General features: G+C 37.1%; 1 protein-coding gene across 7 annotated transcripts in view; it reads left to right on the top strand.

Annotated features, from left to right (window-relative positions):
* The window catches only part of KIAA0586 (KIAA0586 ortholog), a 114,726-nt gene extending 102,574 nt beyond the window's left edge, over window positions 1–12,152 (top strand). For 4 of the 7 annotated variants that reach the window (XM_089907753.1, XM_089907754.1, XM_089907752.1 and 1 more), the window contains one exon: window positions 3,195–9,214. In XM_089907753.1, the coding sequence (XP_089763879.1) occupies window positions 3,195–3,346 (152 nt within the window). In that variant the 3' untranslated portion in view covers window positions 3,347–9,214. The other 3 variants (XM_089907756.1, XM_089907755.1, XM_022570463.3) reach the window with 2 other exon arrangements.
* The last annotated feature ends 9,450 nt before the right edge of the window (window positions 12,153–21,602 follow it).

Here is a 21,602-nt window from a genome sequence, read left to right on the forward strand (position 1 = left end):
GACTTGTGCTTGAAACTTCATCACTGCTCCTCTCCTTAGCTGCCCCTACCATTACATACCACTACTAAAATGGAATTTCCCTCAACAACCTTTAAAAGTACTAATTTTTTATGTGGATAATTAAGGTATTTGGTATCAGGCAAAAAGCAGTGAGTTGTAGTCTCAGCTCTACCAATTACAAATTAGGTGAATTATACTAGACTCTTTTGAAAACCTTGTGTGACTCTTACCTTGTGTGACTCTTCATTCTTGGGTCTCTTCCTACTTATCTAACACTTCCCTTTTGTGTTCCTCTATTTTCTCTTTATTCACCCTTCTTTGTCCTTCTCTTATTTCTGTCATCATTTATTTTGTTGTCCTCTTTTTCTTCATTGCCTTCCACATCTTTTAAGTCCTATCTCACCTGCTACTTCCACCTAATTTAAACCAAGTATTCCTCTACATGTTTATCTCCACTACTAGGTTTTAAGCTTCTTGAAGATGAGGACTATTTCTTTTTCACCTGTGTATCATCTTCTCAACACCATCTTAGCTCCACACATACAGTAGGCTTTTATAGATGTTTAGTTAGTGAGCATATGCTTTCGGAAAAGCCCACTCTGACATCTCTGTGCCTCAGTTACCTTTACCTTGTCTGCCTCCCAGAATTACTGTTAGGATGAGATAATATGATGGGCAAAAGATCTTTGCAAAATTTTAATTGCTGTATAAATCTAAGGCAGTAACTATAAGAAATAGCATAACTTTACAATAATTGAATTTAATATGTTCCTTGAGACTTGGAAACTTCTTCAAGGTCCAAAATAAAAAAATAGTTATAGCTCTTGTTACATCACTGAACAATTTAATCAGTAATTTAATGTGCAGAGTAGAAAATAAAGGCACATGTAAAGCAGTTTTGTGAAACTGGATAACAAAGAAAAGAAGAATATCTGACATCAGTGTAGTTTTTGACAGATACGTAAGTAATGCAAGGAATAGAATTTTTCTTAATCGGGGGAAGATAACATTTAATTTTACAGGTTGAAAATTAATTTTGCTCTCAAGCCTTAGTTATATCCTGTGTTGGTTTTTACTTTATTGACGAGGTAAGCTCTGATCTTGGATACTTCTCTTGGTTATTTTGTATATTCTGCATCACAGCTTTGTAAAATGTCAGAATATTTAAACAATGCTTATGTCCTATGAAGATTTTTTTTTTTTTTTTGCGGTACGCGGGCCTCTCGCTGTTGTGGCCTCTCCCGTTGCGGAGCACAGGCTCTGGACGCGCAGGTTCAGCGGCCATGGCTCATGGGCCCAGCCGCTCTGCGGCATGTGGGATCTTCCCGGACCGGGGCACGAACCCGTGTCCCCTGCATCGGCAGGCGGACTCTCAACCACTGCGCCACCAAGGAAGCCCCTATGAAGATTTTTTAAAAGAAGTTCTTATTGTTTCTTTTTTTAAAATTTATTTCTTTTTTAAATTTATTTTTGGCTGTGTTGGGTCTTTGTTGCTGCGCTCAGGCTTTCTCTAGTTGCAGCAAGCAGGGGCTACTCTTTGTTGCAGTGTGCGGGCTTCTCAGTGCGGTGGCTTCTCTTGTTGCAGAGCACGGGCTCTAGGTGCGCCGGCTTCAGCAGTTGTGGCTTGCGGGCTCTAGAGCACAGGTTTAGTAGTTGTGGCTCACGGGCTTAGCTGCTCCACGGCACATGGGATCTTCCCGGACCAGGGCTCGAACCCACGTCCCCTGAATTGGCAGGCAGATTCTTAACCGCTGCCCCACCAGGGAAGTCCCTTGAATGTTTATTTAATATATATTTTTTCAGCATTTAAAATGTGTTTGGCATCATTCCAGACACAGAGACTACAAGTACTGAATAAACCATAAGTTTATAAACAATAAGTTTCTTAATTTTAGTTTTTATCATATCCTGTCAGAGCTAAATTTCAACAAGTCTTTTCCTATTTAAAATATTTGTTCTATTTAAATCGATATAATAATTGTTTTCTTCTTAAAGGATTATGCTGTTGCATTACAGTTTGTAGTACTGCTATAATTATACGAAATCTTATTTCACGTTCCTCTTTTATTAAAAATAAATTGATACAAGTAACAAAAAGGAATGGTATATTAAAATAGTCTTTGTTAGACTTCCTAATATGAAAGGAATTTTTCTTTTACAAGTATTTTGATCATCTTGAACAGCTGTGACTGAGTCATCATTGAATCTGCAAAACTGACTTCTTTTACTGTGGTCCCTATAAAAACTTGATGGAAAATTTCACTTTATTACTGTGACAACTATTTTAAAAGTATAAAGGAGTTTTAGAAAAATTACTATGACTCTTGGCTCAGAGATGTCTTTAAGATTATTTAGGATAATTTACTTTTAAGATGCTTATTATTATATATATATGGTAAGTACATAAAATTTGAAATGAGGATTTTTGTGGTCTTAAATAGTACCAAGTTGTCATTCTTTATGCTCTTAGGCAATGTGCTTTTTAAGCTTAGAGGAGTGAATTAGGGTATATGCAGATAGATATATATATGTAGTCAACTCTGGGTTTTTTAAAACATATTAATGAATTCTTCATTTCAAACTGCCTCCCTGACTTTGTCTTACCTAGCATTTATCATCTGTACCACAGCTGTGGGCACTTGTATACCATCTTAGTCTATTCAGGCTACTATAACAAAATGCTATAGACTGAGTGGCTTTTAAACAACAGAAATTTATTTCTCACAGTTCTGGAGGCTGGACATCCAGGATCAAGGTACCTCTTCCTGATTCCTGTGTCCTCACATGGTCGAAGGACTAGCATGGTCGAAGGGGCTAGCAAACTCTCTGGGGCCTCTTTCATAAAGGCACTCCTCTCATTCATGAGGGCTCCATCCTCATGACCTAAGCACCTCCCAAAGGCCACACTTCTTAATACCACCACACTAGGCATTAGGATTTCAACATATGAATTTTGGGGCGACATAAACATTCAGATCATAACATATACTTCTAAAATGTTGTTTCTTAATTGTTCAGGGGTGGAAGTGGAAAGGAGGGTGTATTTTACCTCTGTGACAAGTTCTGAGCACCTTGAGAAAAGAAATTATCGCAAATGCAATCCTTTTTTGATCCCCAGTATTATTTAGGAAAGTTTAAGGCACGTAAATACTCAGGTACACTTGTTTAGCTGAAGGAGTTTCTCCTTTTTACAGGTGGTAAAGCAGTTCCACTCTTCACTTCGCAGACATCACCTGCCAAGATGTCCGTGACACCACCCTCAGTGAACCTGGAGGACTGCTCTCAGTCTCTGAGCATCAGCACTGTCCAGGGGGACACAGAGTCCTCGGGAACAGATACCTTCTGAATGTAAAGTGAGAGCCAGTACAGTATTTGTGCTGCTGGTTTTGAGGTCATTTTTCTCTGGCATAAAACTATCTCTCAGACCATTTTGGTCCTTCAACATATTCAGAAAAACAATTTTAAATTTTTTATTAAAATGAAAAGTGTAATTTGGGTATTTAGGTGACATTTTAAAATAAAATAATTTAAATGGATATCATCATGAGTCTGTGTTATTTCTTAGAATCCTGAGGCAGCGTAGAATAGTGGAAAGGGCATAACTTTTGACATCTAAAAATTTATTCTACAGATATAATTATCTGTACTTAGTTGTGAAATTAAGTTGCTCAAGGTTATTCATTCCAAATTTTTTATAAGAGCAAATAATTGGAAGCAATCTAATATCTCTCAGTAAGGAACTGATTAAAAAAGTGATAGTACAACTGAATACTAGGTGGCACAAAAAAGAATCTAAAAATGTTTATGTATTGATATAGAATTATCTCTGAGATCTATTGGGGTTTTTTTCATTGATTTTTTAAAATTGAAGTATAGTTGATTTACAATATTATGTCAGTTTCAGGTCCGCAGGATAGTATTTCAGTATTTTTGCAGATTATATTCCATTATAGGTTATTATAAGATACTGGGTATAATTCCCTGTGCTATACAGTAAATCCTTGTTGCTTATTTATTTTATATATAGTAGTTTGTATCCGTTAATCCCAAACCCCTAATTTGTCCCTCCTCCCTTCCCTCTCCCCTTTGGTTACCACAAGTTTGTTTTCTATGTCTGTGAGTCTGTTTCTCTTTTATATATACATTCATTTGTATTATTTTTTAGATTACACATATAAGTGGTATCATACAGTATTTGTCTTGTCTCACTTATTTCATTAAGCATAATAATCTCTAGGTCTGTCCACGTTACTGCAAATGGCAGTGTTTCTTTTTTTTTATGGTGGAGTAATATTCCATTTTATATATATATACCACATATCTGAGATATATTGTTAAAGTGAAAAAGGCCATGTGCGATATAGTGTATGAATTATGCTACCATCATTTAAAATGAGGTGGGAGGAATCCAAATATATGGCATGTATATACACATATGCTTACATACACATACTTGCTTATGTATCCATTAAATATCTTTGGAAGGATAGACAAAAAACAGCTAACTTGGTCTCCAAGGGGGGAGATTGAGTGGCTAGGTGATAGAGAGGTTGAGTGACAGGAGTTAGGTATGACTGTATTTACTGTGGATTTTTATATACCTTACATGTACACCTTATAAATCTTTATAGTGTATAAACCTCTGAAATGTGATTGGATTAACTTTAAAAGTGTAAATACATAAAATTAAAAGAAAATAAAACATGGCTTTGTAATCAGACACATGTATGTTCTAATTCCAGTTTCTTCACCTTGGTCTATGATGGGGCAAATAAACCCCTCCTTCACAGCTGCCTGGGTAAATGGGTTTAATACCTGGTTTGCAGGATACTGGGGATTATCAATTATGTTGGGAGTAGCACCCACCATGGTGCCTGGCACCACATAAGTGCTCAATTAATGGTGGATGTCATTATCTTGAGGGGTTTAATAAGCATCCTACACTGGACAGTAAGCATATAAGAAGAAGGGCAGCCTAGCATTAACAAAGACATTTATCTCTCTGAAAAATTTTTTCTGTGACAACTAAAATTCAAACACAGTAACTATAGTCATCCTTGACTTTTCTCAGCATTTTTCTGGTGCGTCTCAGCCCTGGCTGCACAGTAGAACCTCTGGGAGCTTTAAAAATGCCTGGTTTCCATATCCAGGGATTCTGATTTAATTGATCTGAGTGGGACCCAGGCATTGGTATGAAAAAAGAAAAAAGACCTTCCCAGATGATTTTAATGTGCACGCAAGGTTGAGAATTACTGAAGAGCAATTTAGAATTCCTTAAACTTCTAGTAGGACCCATTGTCGGGGAAACTTAGAGTCTGAGTGTTTTTTCTCACTGAAGATAGAAGATTCAAGAACCTGTGGAAACTCAGAAATGTGTCCACACATGTTTCTTCTTATGTCACAGCTCCTCAAGCTTCACTCAGATATTTGGTTACTGAAATGCTCTAGGTTTCACTTTAGAACCTATTTTTCTTTGCTATGGCCTTTTAGCCATGTCTGCTTGTAATAGTTCCCATTAAACAAGAAGAAGAAAAATGCTGTTCTGTGGATCATAATTTGGTTTTGATGTTCACTTACAAGTCTCTGATATACGAAAGCTGCCGAAATGTTTCTAAGTGCTGCTTCGTTTTAAACATTACCCACCCCCCCGCCCCAGTTTCTGGTTTTCAGGACTTTTTCTGTTTGGGAAAGATGTTTCTTAATTTTAGCAAAAGCATTTTAAATGATTTTAATTATTGTGATTAAAATATTTTTATTCCACCTGCTTCTTTTTTCTTTAATTGAAATATAGTTGATTTGCAAAGTTGTGTTAGTTTCAAGTGTAGACGAAAGTGATTCAGTTATACTATATATATAGTTTATATATATACTTTATATTCTTTTTCAGATTATTTTCCATTATAGGTTATTATAAGATATTGAATATAGTTCTGTGTGCTATACAGTAGGTCCTTGTTGCTTATCTATTTTATATATAGTAGTGTGTATCTGTTAATCCCAAACTCCTAATTTGTCCCTTCCCCACTCACTTTCCCTGTTAGTAACCATAAGTTTGTTTTCTATGTCTTTGAGTCTATTTCTGTTTTGTAAATAAGTTCATTTTGTATCATTTTTTTTAGATTCCACATATAAATGGTATCATTTTGTCTTTGTCTGACTTACTTCACTTAGTATGATAATCTCTAGGTCCATCCATGTTTTTGCAGATGTCAGTATTTCATCCTTTTTATGGCTAATATTCCATTGTATATACCACACCTTCTTTTTCCATTCATCTGTCGATGGACATTTAGGTTACTTCCTTGTCTTGGCTACTGTAAATAGTGCTGCTGTGAACATTGGGATGCATGTATCTTTCGAATTAGAGTTTTCATCTTTTCCAGATACATGTCTGGGAGTTGGATTGCTGGATCACATGGTAACTCTATTTTTAGTTTTTTAAGGAACCTCCATGCTGTTCTCCATAGTGGCTGCACCAATTTACATTCCCACTAACAATGTAGGATGTTTCCCTTTTCTCCACACCCTCTCCAGCATTTATTGTTTGTAGACATTTTGATGATGGCCATTCTGACCGGTGTGAGATGATACCTCATTGTAGTTTTGATTTGCATTTCTCTAGTAATTAGCGATGTTGAGCATTTTTTCATGTGCCTGTTGGCCATCTGTATGTCTTCTTTGGAGAAATGTCTATTTAGGTCTCCTGCCTATTTTTTGATTGGGTTGTTTTTTGTTTGTTTGTTTGTTTTTTGCGGTACGTGGGCCTCTTACTGTTGTGGCCTCTCCTGTTGCGGAGCACAGGCTCCGGACGCGCAGGCTTAATGGCCATGGCTCACACGGGCCTAGCAGTTCCGCGGCATGTGGGATCTTCCTGGACCGGGGCACAAACCCATGTCTCCTGCATCGGCAGGCGGACTCTCAACCACTGCGCCACCAGGGAAGCCCTGTTTGTTTTTCTGATATTGAGCTGCATGAGTTGTTTGTATATTTTGGAAATTAATCCCTTGTTGGTCGCATTGTTTGCAAATATTTTCTCCCATTCTGTAGGCTGTCTTTTCGTTTTGTTTATGGTTTACTTTGCTGTGCAAAGTCTTTTAAGTATAATTAGGTCCCGTTTGTTTATTTTTGTTTCTATTCCATTATTTTAGGAGATGGATTCAAAAAGATGTTGCTGCAATTTGTGTCAAAGAATGTTCTGCCTATGTTTTCTGCTAGGAGTTTTATAGTATCCAGTCTTACACTTAGGCCTTTAATCCATTTTGAGTTTATTTTTGTGTATGGTGTTAGAGAATGTTTTAATTTCACTCATTTACATGCAGCTGTCCAGTTTTCCTCAGCACCACTTATTGGAGAGACTATCTTTTCTCCATTGTATATTCTTGCTTCCTTTGTCATAGATTAATTGACCATAGGCTTTCTTTCCTGTTCCATTGATTTATATGTCTGTTTTTGTGCCAGTACCATACTGTTTTGATTACTGCAGCTTTGTAGTATAGTCTGACGACAAGGAGTATGATTCCTCCAGCTCCATTCTTCTTTCTTAAGATTGTTTTGGCTATTTGGGGTCTTTTGTGTTTCCATACAAATTAAAATTTTTTTCTTTTAGTTCTGCGAAGAACTAAAGAAAAGAACTAGGTATTTTATTCTTTTTGATGTGATGGTAAATGAGATTGTTTCCTTAATTTCTCTTTCTGATATTTTGTTGTTAGTGTATAGGAATGCAACAGATTTCTATATGTTAATTTTGTATCCGGAAACTTTACCAAATTCATCGATGTAGTTTTCTGGTGGCATCTTTAGGATTTTCTATGTATAATGTCATGTCATCTGCAAACAGTGACAGTTTTATTTCTTCCTTTCCAATTTGGATTTCTTTTATTTCTTTTTCTTCTCTGATTGCTGTGGCTAGGACTTCCAAAACTATGTTGAATGAAAATGACAAGAGTGAACATTCTTGTCTTGTTCCTGATCTTAGAAGGAATGCTTTCAGCTTTTTACCATTGAGTATGATGTTAACTGTGGGTTTGTCATATATGGCCTTTATTATGTTGAGTTATATTCCCTCTATGCCCACTTTCTTGAGTTTTTATCATAAATGGATGTTGAATTTTATCAAAAGCTTTTTCTGCATCTATTGAGATGATCATATGGCTTTTATCCTTCAGTTTGTTAATTGACGTATCACATTGATTGATTTGCAGATACTGAAAAATACTTGCATCCCTGGGATTAAATCCCATTTGATCATGGCACATGATCCTTTTAATGTATTGTTGGATTCAGTTTGCTAGTATTTTGTTGAGGATTTTTGCAGACAAGTTCATCAGTGATATTGACCTGTAATTTTCTTTTTTTGTGATATCTTTGTCTGGTTTTGATGTCAGGGTGTTGGTGGTCTCATAGAATGAGTTCAGAAGTGTTCCTTTCTCTATAATTATTTGGAACTGTTTCAGAAGGATAGGTGTTTACTCTTTTCTAAATGTTTGGTAGAAATTACCCTTGAAGCCACCTTGTCCTGGACTTTTGTTTGTTGGGAGTTTTTAAATTAGTGATTCAATTTCAATACTGGTAATTGGTCTGTTCATATTTTCTGTTTCTTCCTGGTTCAGTTTTGGGAGATTGTACTTTTCTAAGAATTTGTTCATTTCTTCTAGGTTGTCCATTTTATTGGTATATAGTTGCTTGTAGTAGTCTCTTATGGTCCTTTGTGTTTCTGTGGTGTTGGCTGTAACTTCTTTTTCATTTCTGATTTTATTGATTTGGGCCCTCTCCCTTTTCTTCTTGATGAGTCTGTCTAAAGATTTAGCAATTTTGTTTATGTTTTCAAAGAAACAGCTTTTAGTTTCATTGATCTTTTCTATGGGTTTTTTAGCCTCTATTTCATTTATTTCTGCTCTGATCTTTATTATTTCTTTCTTTCTACTAATTTTGAGTTTTGTTTGTTGTTCATTCTCTAGTTCCTTTAGTGTAAGGTTAGGTTGATATTTTTCTTGTTTCCTGAGGTAATCTTATATCGCTATAAACTTCCTTCTTAGAACTGCTTTTTAGCAAAAGCATTTTTTATTTAAAGGTGTTGGTAGTTTTTTCACCCTAATCAGAAAACCTGCCTTTTCTAGTTTAAGGTAGAAGTATAATCTTTGATTTATTCCACTCTGTATGTACTTGAGCTTTTCTTAAAAAAAAAAGTTTAGTATCTTTTCATCAGTATTTTGTTTGTTTGTAGGATTATTTCTGGCCAAGTTTCCATCTGTATATATTCATATATTCTGCCAAGCACCTCAAACTTCTTGGAGTAAAATTATGTAAGTAAAAGTAAATGGTTTAAAAAAAAATTTAAAAAAAAAGTAAATGGTAATTTTGATGTTACAAGCTTTAAAATGTTCATTTTATTTTTAATTTTATAATTTCCATCTTCCAGAATGAACTATTTAAAAGATATGCTGTTAATAAGTAGACTCTATCAAGATCAAGGCTGTTACTATTGTTGGGTTACATGCCAGGGTAACAGGTATTTTAAATGTTTCGTTGGTTTAAATCCTAAAATAAATTTGCTTTTTGTGCATTTTAATAGAATCTTGAAAAAACGTTTTTATTTTCAAAAGATGGTTACATCAGTATATTTCTTATCACTTGCATATTTCTGATCTCTTAATTTTTCTTTTAAAATATTAAACATATATTTAAAAGTTTTTTAGTTTTTCTATTAAAAGCTCAACATTTTTCTAAAAAATAAATAAAATAGCATTTCTTAGTTTGTGGTGGATTACTGCCCCCGATCCAAGAATAATTCTGTAGTTGAAACATTTTTTGTAACAACTTTTAAAAAATGTCCTGAAGCCATCATTTCCTTATAGATGAGTAACTTGAACTTCTGTGATGTTGCTAAGAAGAAACCCACTGAAATATTCTTTTCTACTATACATCCATATATATATATCTGTTTAACAAAAATTAACTCTGAAGGCTATTGGGCACACAGTGCGGTGTGGATACTTATGGCCCAGGCTGGGTAGCCATCTCAGGACTCGTCATTCTCTCCCTTTGGCATCTGCCTCTCCTGGAGAATGAAGGTTGACCAAGGAATTGTCTCTTCCTAGTATGGAATCACCATTTGGTCACCTAACATCAGTTATACAGCAGTTTTAAAAACTCTCTTACAGATGCATTGGAAAAAATGAATATTATAATGAGAAATCCCATCATTACAGTTCAGAAAATTTCAGGAGGCCAGTTTTTTACTTGACCTAGCCCATGCCAGGAGAATAGATTCCAAGTCTCAGACTGTCAAACCTTTGAGAGTAATCAGCCTGTGTCTGTACTTTTTAAAAAATTAATTAATTAATTTTATTTATTTTTGGCTGTGTTGGGTCTTAGTTGCGGCATGCGGGATCTCTGTTGCAGCATGCGGGATCTTTCGTTGGCGGCGTGCGAGCTCTTCATTGTGGTGTGCGGACTTCTCTCTAGTTGTGGTGCACAGGCTCCAGAGCACATGGGATCTGTAGTTTTGTGGCACGTGGGCTCTCTAGTTGTGGCCTGCAGGCTTAGTTGTCTCGTGGCCATGTGGGATCTTAGTTCCCCGACCAGGGATCGAACCTGTGTCTCCTGCATTAGAAGGCGGATTCTTTACCACTGGACCACCAGGGAAGTTCCTGTGTCTGTACTTTTTAAAGGTATTATTTCTTCTTGTACTGAAGTGTTTACCTAGAAACAATCGGAAATATTAGCTAGAGTGCAGATGTCCCCCTGGTGAGGCCAATAAATATTGTAAAGCTATGTGATGGAAAGCAAACAAATCAAACCTCTCTTGCTGGATTATTATAGTGTGAATGGTCTCATTTAATAGTTTCAACCAAAGTAAGGGATAAATTACTGACACATCTCTTAAATTCAGGGACCCCTAACCTAGGTAAAAACCCTCAAGCAAATCAATAGACTCCTCTAAACTTCTGGGAGGTCGCTTCTCTGAGACCTCTGAAGAGACCCAGATAGTGAGACTGAACAGGATTTAAAATCTTGATGGAACTGGTAAGAAGTCCCAGGAATAGTTCTTGGTATGCATAGAGGTCACAGATAAAGAACAGGCCTGGTGCTGCACAATTGATATGATCTATATGTAAATAGTTGAAAGTGTATGTCTTTTTCCCTGAATCATTATGACAAACAGTGATAAGGATTTCAGTCGACACTTTGTAGCCTGCTTTTCCTGAATGAAGATATATTTTTCTTTTCTATTTTTCACGAGATGTTGCATTAGGAATAAGTATCAAGTGAGGAGGTATTTCTACCATGGGGATAGTTTAATGGGATTTCTTGGTAAGCTTGGTAAGTATTTTTATTTCCTCTTTGCATGGGTTATGAAAGTACCATAGACACTCAGGATTATTTTAAAAGGTGATTGGGTTGATTTTTCTCTCTGGATAAAATATTGGCTGTGTGTAATTCTATATAATTATAACAACCAGCCTGAATGTCTGGGTTGGGAGATAATCATTGTAAGTATAAAGGAGATGTTCAGATCATACTCTTGACGGGCTGTTTGCTAGTGTTAAGCAGAGGTATTCCTATGATTTGAGTGACCCCTGGAGTTGGAAATGGGTAACAGGCCCAGCAAGAGGTCAGGTTAGTAGATGAGGAAACATTCTTAGAAACAAGGTGAGGAAGTAATATATTTTGTTTCAGAAAAGGGAGGGGAAAATGAAGAAAAGTAGAGTCATAGAAAACACAGAGAAGGAAATCAGTAGTCCATAGTGACATATTAACAATCTTACAAGGAAGGCAGTAGGTTTGATTGGATATAATAAAGTTCTAGTTTTGTTTCATTGTCTTGGGTGGAATTTGCACTTCTGAAGTTGTCTGCTTGATCAGAAAGGTCTCCCATAACCTGTTTGTGCCTTGAAACCATCTGCTTCTGGAGACTTCTTTGGTTAGCCTCAACTTGCAGTCTGTCACGGGAGTGAACGTCCATTGGTCTGAGTTGGAATTTCCTTTTCATTATGACATATTACACCCTGGGTAGACTTCTGTAGCTGTTGTCAAGAGGACCTGAAATGGCTCCTTTCAGTAATTTAAAGCGTTTTTGCATCTATATCACTTAGTATTTGCTGCAAAACAAACCACCCCCAGACTAGGTGGCTTAAAACGACCATTTATTTATTCATGATTCTGTGGAGCGATTTGGCTGGGATCAGCTGGGATAGCTTTGCTCTGCTCTGCTCCTCGTGGTGTTGTCTGGCCTTATACACGCATTTATAGTCCGCTGATAGTTGATGGTCTCATTCACACATCTGGCGGTTGCTGGCTGTTGGCAGGGCAACGGAGGTAACTGGGCCCATCATCTAGCAGGCTAGCCTGAGCTCATTCACGTGATATTGGTTGAGGGTTCCTAAGAGCAGCAAGAGAGGGCAAACTCCAATGTGCGAGCAGTTTTCAAACCTCTGCTTGGGTCATGTTGTTAATGCCTTGTTGGCCAAAGCAAGTCATTTCCAAGCCCAGACTCAAAGAATAGAGAAATAGTCTCCATCTCCTTATGGAAAGATCTGCAGTCACATACAAAGAAGCATGCATATGGGATGGGAAGAATTTGTGGCCATTTTTGCAATTAAACACACACTGATATCTTTTCTGGTGAACCTGGTCACTGAACTAGGAGTCATACAAAGATGTGGATGATGTCTCTTTTGGAAAGGTGGCTTGTGCATGTTGAGCATAAGACAGTACACTAGATTGACTTCTTACAGTATTCAGCTAGATCTGCATGCAACAAAATAGAGTGATTGGTGGCGTTTTCCCCAATCACATAGGACATCCTGTAATGATGTCCTATGGAAAACAATCTGTATGAGCTCTGAGGAGGTGATCATGGGGCCGTTAACAATACTGACAAAACATTAGACTAAGGCAGATTAAGGATTTTTGATAGTTTAGGAGTCAGCAGATTTTCTCAGTGAAGGGCCAGATAGTAAATTTTATATAGGCTTTGAAGGCCAAATATAATCTCTGTCACATATTCCATATTCTCTTCCTCCTCCTTTTTTTTTTTTTAAACAAAATTTTAAAATATGTAAGAAACACTTTTTTATAGCTTGTGGACCGTATGAAGAGTCTGTAGGCCAGATTTGTCCCATGGGCTGTAGTTTGCCAACCCCTGATTGGGACAGTTTTATCTTCAGTGTCTCATTTATTCTTTCTACCTTTCCTGCATGGGGAGTACAGTTTTTATGTTAGGAGAGAAACCCTGCAGAGTTCCTATATGACTGTTACAGTGAAATGAGTTCCACAGTCACTGGGTAGGAAAGTAGGCATTCCCCATGCTAGGAACACAAAGTCTAACAACTGTAACATCTGTAGCTTCTCATCAAGGAATGGGTTTTTCCATCCTGAAAACTTACAGACTACTGATAGTAAATATAGCCTAGAGACCTGGGTAGTTGTATAAAATCGGTTACTAAATGTTCAAAGGGCCTCGAGAAGGAGTTTCTGTATTTTGTCTTGACCCTCTCGGGTTTACCTGGGTTCTGTTAGCACAGGTAAGATGTAATTTTACCACTTCCTAGTCAAATTTTGAAAAATTTTCCATTATTTATCTACTGTGGAACTTGATTTGCTCCTGATGTAGAAAATCATGGGAAATTTAATTAGCATCCACTGGTTGGATCGTGGTACTCCTGAGCAGTTGTCAGGAAATTCTCAGAACCCATCTTTATGGAGAAAATGTCCCTGTGATTGCCAATATTGTTTTTCAGAAGTTTGGGTTGACTGTTATGAGCCAATTATAGCGAGTCTAAATTGAGCCAGTTTTCCTTCCAAGTTTGGTGGGGATACATGCCAATTTGGTAGAACTCATAGTTGGGGTAATAAAAGCTGCTTGTTAGAATGTGAGTTAGCAAGGGCATTCATTGGTTTCTGGAAGAAGGTATTGTCTATGAGTATCTCCCTTAACTGACAGGTGTTTTTCAATATTGAATAGCTTTTAGTGAATCATTAATATCTTTACCATTTTCATTAAGGTATCTTAAGAAACCAAAAATCCCCTTTTTTCCCATAGTATCCCAAAGTTATGAACAATTCCAAATTCATATAAGTCTGTTTAATGTTTACCATTTCTCCATTTGCCAGAGTGCAAGTCAGAGAAATCAGTTCATTCACATGGGCAGATTGAACATTAGGCACAATGGAGCAGCTTTGGTAGCTGCATGTTCAGTGGTGACAGTGTATCCTGCTCAGGAAGTGCCTTTATCCTTTTTAAGATAAGAGCCATCTACAAACAGACTTAAATTAGAATTGACTAAGATTTGACCTGGGCATTCTTATGTATATAGTTTTTGCTTTTTCCTGAAGTATATAATTTACACAGAAAAGTGCTCATCCTGGAGAGCTCAGTGAATTTTCACACGTGTATACATACCTGTGTAACTACCTCCCAGCTGGAAATAGAACATTTCCTAGCACTTCAGAAGGTTCCTTTGTGCCCCCTTCCCAGTTAAAACATACCCCTTCTTGTCCAGAGGTAACCACCATTCTGACTTCTACCACCATCAGTTAGTTTTGCTTGTTCTTGAATTTCGTGTAAGTGGAATCGTACAGTGGATAGTCATTTTCTTTTGGCTGCTTTTGTGCAGTATAATGTCTCTGAGTTCATCAATAGTTTGTTATATTTATTGTCATGTGGCATTCCATTGTATATATATTCCACAATTAATTTATTTATTCTCCTTTTGACAGACACTTGAGCTATTGCTACTCTTAATTCTGAATAAAGCTGCTATGAATATTATTGTATTCTGGTGGATAGATGCACTAATTTCTCTTGGGTATTTTTCTAGGTAATAGGGTAAGCAGATGTTTATATTTGGTAGGATTTAGGCATTCTTAATCCCCAAGATATCATTAAACAGTCATGGATTCCTCTTCATCTAGAAGGGGAAGTGAGTGGTGGAATTAAAATGTGAAAGACGTTAAGCTGCGATACGTGAAGTGCACAGTGAAGAATTTCCTAAGCCGTACAGCAGCTGACAGAAAAGCTGAGTGTTGCCTATAAGTATCAGGGATTGCACAGCACATGGAATGCAGAGTTAGTGCAGAAGTAAGCGCTCATCAGCCTAGAGCAGAAGCTTTGATCAATTAGATGCTGCTGCCCTCATATGCGGGCAGGGAGGGTGGGTTGTGACTCCAGATCAAAAGAGTTGTTCAGATAGGCAACAGACTTCTGGTGTGAACCTCTCTACTAAGTTAACACACCTAGTGCTCGCTTCGGCAGCACATATACTAAATTAACACACCTATTAGGCAACCTTGTCTTCCCTGAACGATTAGAAGGGTTTGACACAATTAGGGACATGCAAAGTATAGAGTTGCTGTGGGGAGCTTCTACCTTAGGAAGGGTTCTGGATTCATGTTTTAGTACTCTTGTTTGGGCAATCCTGAATATCCTCTCAGTTGTTTTTGAGTTTAGGCGCTTGAATATAATGGAATAGTTTTTATTTTGGAGGAGGACAGAGAGTGTCTGCCTATAGACAGATCATGACCAAAATTAAGTAGTTTCATATTTTATAGTTAGTTTGTAGTTACAAGTTTTCAGTTATGTATACCAAAATTACGTAGAGTTGTAACTTTTCTCTAGATGCTTTATGTCCTTTTTCAGTCAATTTTATTAAGAGATATTTGAAGCCTTCATGTGAACAACTCGGATCAGGAGAATACAGCAATAAATTATCTACCTGTTGTATTAGAGTGGATTCTCATGGGAAAATGGAATCATTAAGGTAATTTACTTGGACACTGAGAAAAATATGAGGGTGATTCCATAAGTCCTCAAGCCCCATGATATTTGCACATGTCCTCAAGCCCCTCAAGTCCTCAAGCAAGAAAGCAACCAATTCTTCTTAACTACTGGTTGCTAAAGAATGCTGCACATATATCCACTGCCATAAAATAATTACTTGTGGAGGGAATGGAGAACAAGGTAGTATTTGGGTAGGAATATGATGAATCTAAGAATCATAATTATTTTGATTTCTCTGAGGTCTTAAATCAGTAGCATTTCCCATTAGGTTTATTAATTAGCAATGTGAGCATTGCAAGGACTGGTGCAGCAGAATTAGCCCATGTTCTTAAAAAATGGCTTTGAATACGAGATCCTTCAGGTTTGAGTAAGTCTTGGGTAATTTAGGCAGGTGTTTATAAGGATAGATCTGAATCTTAATAGGGTCAGTATTAATAAGCATAGCCCTTAGCCTTTGGATATGGTTCTTATTCGTAAGCTATGGCCCTTCTAGGATTTCAGTGGAATGTTCAAATTGTTTACCGGGCTCCTCTCAATTGGAGGGACTCTGTCTTTCCAGTATTAGGCAACTGTTGACATCTCTACTCAGCTCTTTCATACTTCCAGCTGTTGCTCTCCACTGGATCCTTGGATTTTCACCCAGCACATGTCAGGAGTCAGCTAAGGATTTGAGAGTTTGTATGAAAATATTGCAACCCCCATCTGTGACTCTCTTCTTTATGGACTTTCCCTGACCAATATTCAGCCTTTCTGAGAGCCCTGAACACTGGTCCTGACTTCCAAGCCCAGCAAAACTGCCCCTTTGCTTGAGTGTATCCTCCACACGTTGGGAAGTACCCCGGATAAATGTGGATCTCAACAAGTGTGTTTTCCTTTTTTCAAGGTATGAATGTTCTCTTGTTCCTGCCTGTTTTTGGTTCCTCCCCAGTGCCTTCAAATGACTGGTTTTTATATTTTGTCCAGAGTTTGTAATTGTTACTGGCAGGAGGCTTAGTCTGTTATAAATACTTTACCATTACTAGAAACTAGAATAGGAGCAGCAGTAAAATGGTGAGAGGTAGCCAGACCTTCATTTTTTAACCTTCTCCTTCCTTCTGTCTCCCCTCTCTGCCATCAATCTTTTCACCACTGACCCTCACCTAGAAAGGCCCTGGACCTCAGTAAGAAGAAAGGAACAGAATAGGCTATTGGCATGAAGGGGTAGCTCAAGAATTTGGGGAAGAAAGATGATCTCCCTCTGCAAGTAAGTCTCTCATCAATGATATCCTGAAAACACTAGAGTGGTTCCAAATCTGACTCTGCACAGTTTAAAAACCAAGATGCACAGGCCCCACTCCACACCCACCAAATCAACAGCGGGTAGAAGGGCCAGGTGATTCTGATGGTTAGTCAGGATTGGGAACCATTACTAGAAGAGGCAGAACTCAGATGTCTCTTGAATGAACGAGTGAATGAATGCATATGCACAACGGGCGATGGTGAGGTCATTCCCACAAGTTAAAACTGCCTGCTCTTCCAAGCCCTGGTCTCCAGTATACTGAGTTGTTGAGGGCTTGTCCGAGTGCTGTGGAAAGTAGCAGCCAGAGTGTGTTTTGACAGTGATATATGATGCCTTGCTTCACGGGAAATAGTTCAGGAACAGCCAGGAAGTCTGAAGTCCACTGAGAATGTGTTAAATGTGAGGTGTCCTGTTAGGTTTCTCAGTCTCTCAACAGTCTTGAAATTTGTTTGTCCTTGTTCCAGTTTATATGCTCCTGAAAAAGGCCTTTTATTGTCCTGCGTCTGTCACTTAAAGATATCCTTAACTAAGGAAACAAACCTCACTTATCTTTAGGAGTGTTTTACTTGGATCAAAAAGCAGCTGAATACAAATGCTTTATGATGCCTGAAAAATAACACCCAGAGGCACAGCTCTAAAGCGACTTTGAAATCCTCCCCTTTCAATACGAATCTTTCTCCTTCGGGAGGATAATTTTTTGAGAGGTAATAATCTGGTTCTTGGTATCAACCTAAGACCCTCTTGCTATTAATTGTTGTAAACAAAGCTCTTGCTTGTAAGATGAACATACATCAAGTTTCAGGGACTTTAAGCTTCCCAATAAGAAAAGGGACAATTTGCAATGAATTAATAGCCTCATTCTGTGACCACATTGGTTTAGGGCAGGCAGACCATCCACCAAAGGGCTTACTTGGGGGTAAAAAGATGTGGTTCCCATTCTCCAAGTGCTAAAGATGGTATAAGTTGTCCCCTAATAGATTTCTAGAAGGTACATTGTTATATCTTCACTTTTACTGCAAGTTTATTGCAGTAACACTAATCAATGTGTGTGTGTATTTGTGTTGTGATTTTTCTCTTCTGCAACACAATCAATAAACCAGTTTTGTTTTTAGTTGGTTCTCTTTTTTCTTGCTACACATTCATATCTGTATTTTCTCTTTTGGAGTGTAACTTCCTGTGAAGCAGCAATGATGATTTTAAAGAAAAAATGAATATAACACCTAGCATAAAGTCGTAGTCCTTTAATGTACAAAAGTTTTTTGATACTTATTAATGATAATCATACGCACCATTTGGGCACCTTGTGAAATCATGGACTATGAAAGCAGAGCTCGAATTGTACTTCTTTGCCACCTATTTTTCCAATAGAAAAGACAACTAGGTAAAAGAGAGTATCTATTTAGAAACTTTATCAACATATTTTCTTTTTTTTTAATTGAAGTATAATTGATTTACAGTGTTTCAGGTGTACAGCAAAGTGATTCAGTTATATATATATATATATATATATATATATATTCTTTTCCAGATTCTTTTTCATTATAGATTATTACAAGATATTAAGTATAGTTCCATGTGCTGTACAGTAGGTCCTTGTTGTTTATCTATTTTATATAACATATTTTCTTTTTCATGTTAGAGTTTTCTAAAGTTTTTGCCCAGCATTATTGTTTTATTTGATTTAATCATCCACATGGAATAGAGAATTCATTAGAAGGAAGAGAAGTGGAAAAGAATTAAAATGTGTTTTGGGCAACCAAAGAATTTAAAATGTATACTCTAAACTCAAATTGCATTGATCCTTTTCATATCTATTTGGACATAAAGTTTATGAAGGGGCCCCTAAATTCCTTGTTTTTATGGGATTCTTCCTTAATCTTCTCCCCTTTTTTCCTTTCTCCCTTAGAATGCTAAATATCCTCCTTCTATGGAGACTAAATTAGGTGCATCTTGAATTCATTTCTTAGAACATAAGAAGTCTTTCTCTTCCCCATAAGCTGTCAGTACCATTTATATTTTAAATGAAAGGCAACCCTTTTCCTGAAGGAGGAACTCCAACTTTCTTTAGGGATTATCTAAACAATGTCACGTGTCCTCTTTTCTCTGCTCCATCTTCACATGAGAAAGCATAAATCATGTAACCCAACAAATAAACACAACTGACATGTTATTTCTTTTTCTATAGAGACATCAGCTCTTTAATCTCCTATTTCTTGTGAGCAGGCCTACTTTGGAGGACTGAAATCCTAATGTATACACAATGGTATTCTGTAAGTAAGAAGGGAAACTCTAATGGAACAGTATGTTAGAGAAATTTAATGTAACATGACTACATGAATACCTCTTGCTGTTTTGCTTCTCTCATCCCGTTTGGCTATAAAAACCAGAAAGCATTCCTGCAGAAAGGAAAAGAACAGCTAGCTAAGAAAATCTAACCGTGAAGGGCTGGCAATGCTCAGTGCCAAGAACCTGAGACTTTCTTTCAAGCACGATGTTTCATTGTTAAGGTTTTATAAGAAGTTAGCTTTAACCTATTAAGAAAAGGGTGATTTAGAAATAGGGGGAAAAGGAACAGTTTTCCCCCATTCATTCTTCTCTAGTATAAACAAGGTATGAGGCTAATGCTTTCTTGGCATAACATGAAGCTCTGAACTAACAAAAGAGTGCAATTAAAGCTCACCTGGCCTCAGAGGTCTTCTTTCCATAAAAGTTAAACTCTGATGATTGGCACTCAGTGTCCAAGATTGGCTCAGGATATTGGCAGCATATTTAATTGATACAGAGCAGTTCTACCAAAATAAAAGTCATTAAACCAACTGGAGGAAGCTTAAGAGAGGAGCAGCAGGGAGATCCTCTTTACATATTTTTTTTAAGGGTGAGCCCTGTGGATGGGGTCTGCTGGTGCGAATGTTTGGTTTGTGAGCCTCTCAAGGCAATCCAGGGGTATCTTTAGGAGGCTGCTTCAGAAAGACCAACAACGTGAATCTTGTCCCCAAAGAAAATGGGTTGTGCTGTGATTTTTTTTTAATTTATTTTATTGAAGTATAGTTGATTTACAATGTTGTGTTAGTTTCTGGTGTACGGCAAAGTGATTCAGTTATACATATATATTCTTCTATACATTCTTTTCCATTATGGTTTATTACAGGATATTAAATATTGTTCCCTGTGCTATACAGTAGGACCTTGTTGTTTATCCATCCTATATATAATAGTTTGCATCTGCTAATCCCAAACTCCCAATCCCCCCTCCCCCACCCCCTCCCCCTTGGCAACCATAAGTCTGTTCCCCTATGTCTATGAGTCTGTTTCCTATGTCTATGAGTCTGTTTCTGTTTCATAGATAAGTTCATTTGTGTCATATTTTAGATTCCACATATAAGAGATATCATATGGTATTTGTCTTTCTATTTCTGACTTACTTCACTTAGTATGATAATCTCTAGGTCCACCCATGTTGCTGCAAATGGGCATTATTTCATTCTTTTTTATAGCTGAGTAATATTCCATTGTATATATCTACCACATCTTCTTTATCCATTCATCTGTCAATGGACATTTAGGTTGGTTCCATGTCTTGGCTATTGTAAATAGTGCTACTATGAACATGGGGGTGCATGTATCTTTTTGAATTATAGTTTTGTCTGGATATAAGCCCAGGAGTGGGATTGCTGGGTCATATGGCAACTCTATTTATAGTTTTTGAGGAACCTCCATACTGTTTTCCACAGTGGCTGCACCACTTCACATTGCCACCAACAGTGTAGGAGGGTTCCCTTTTCTCCACACCCTCTCCAATATCTATTGTTTGTAGACTTTTTAATGATGGTCGTTCTGACCCATGTGAGGTAATACCTCATTGTAGTTTTGATTTGCATTTCTCTAATAATTAGTGATGTTGAGCATCTTTTCATGTGCCTCTTGTCCATCTGTATGTCTTCTTTGGAGAAATGTCTGTTTAGGTCTTCTGCCCATTTTTTGATTGGGTTGCTTGTTTTTTTGTTATTGAGTTGTATGAGCTTTTTGTATATTTTGGAAATTAAGCCCTTGTTGGTTGCATCATTTGTAAGTATTTTCTCCCAATCTGTAAGTTGTCTTTTCATTTTGTTTATGGTTTCCTTTGCTGTGCAAAAGCTTATAAGTTTAATTAGGTACCATTTGTTTATTTTTGCTTTTATTTCTATTGCCTTGGGAGACTGACCTAAGAAAACATTGGTACGATTTATGTCAGAGAATGTTTTGCCTTTGTTCTCTTCTAGGAGTTTTATGGTGTCATGTCTTATATTTGTCCTTAAGCCACTTTGAGTTTATTTTTGTGTTTGGTGTATTTTAACTTCATTGGTTTACATGTGGCTGTCTAACTTTCCCAACACCACTTGCTGAAGAGATTGTCTTTTCTCCATTGTATATTCTTGCCTCCTTTGTCGAAGATTAATTGACCATAGGTGTGTGGGTTTATTTCTGGCCTCTGTATTCTGTTCCATTGAGTTATATGTCTGATTTTGTGCCAATACCACATTGTTTTGGTTACTGTAGCTTTGT

The sequence above is a fragment of the Delphinapterus leucas genome, chromosome 2 (genome assembly GCF_059928025.1).
Source record: "Delphinapterus leucas isolate spDelLeu-1000000601 "Yukka" chromosome 2, BTC_Dleu_Yukka2, whole genome shotgun sequence".
NCBI classification, from domain to species: Eukaryota; Metazoa; Chordata; class Mammalia; order Artiodactyla; family Monodontidae; genus Delphinapterus; species Delphinapterus leucas.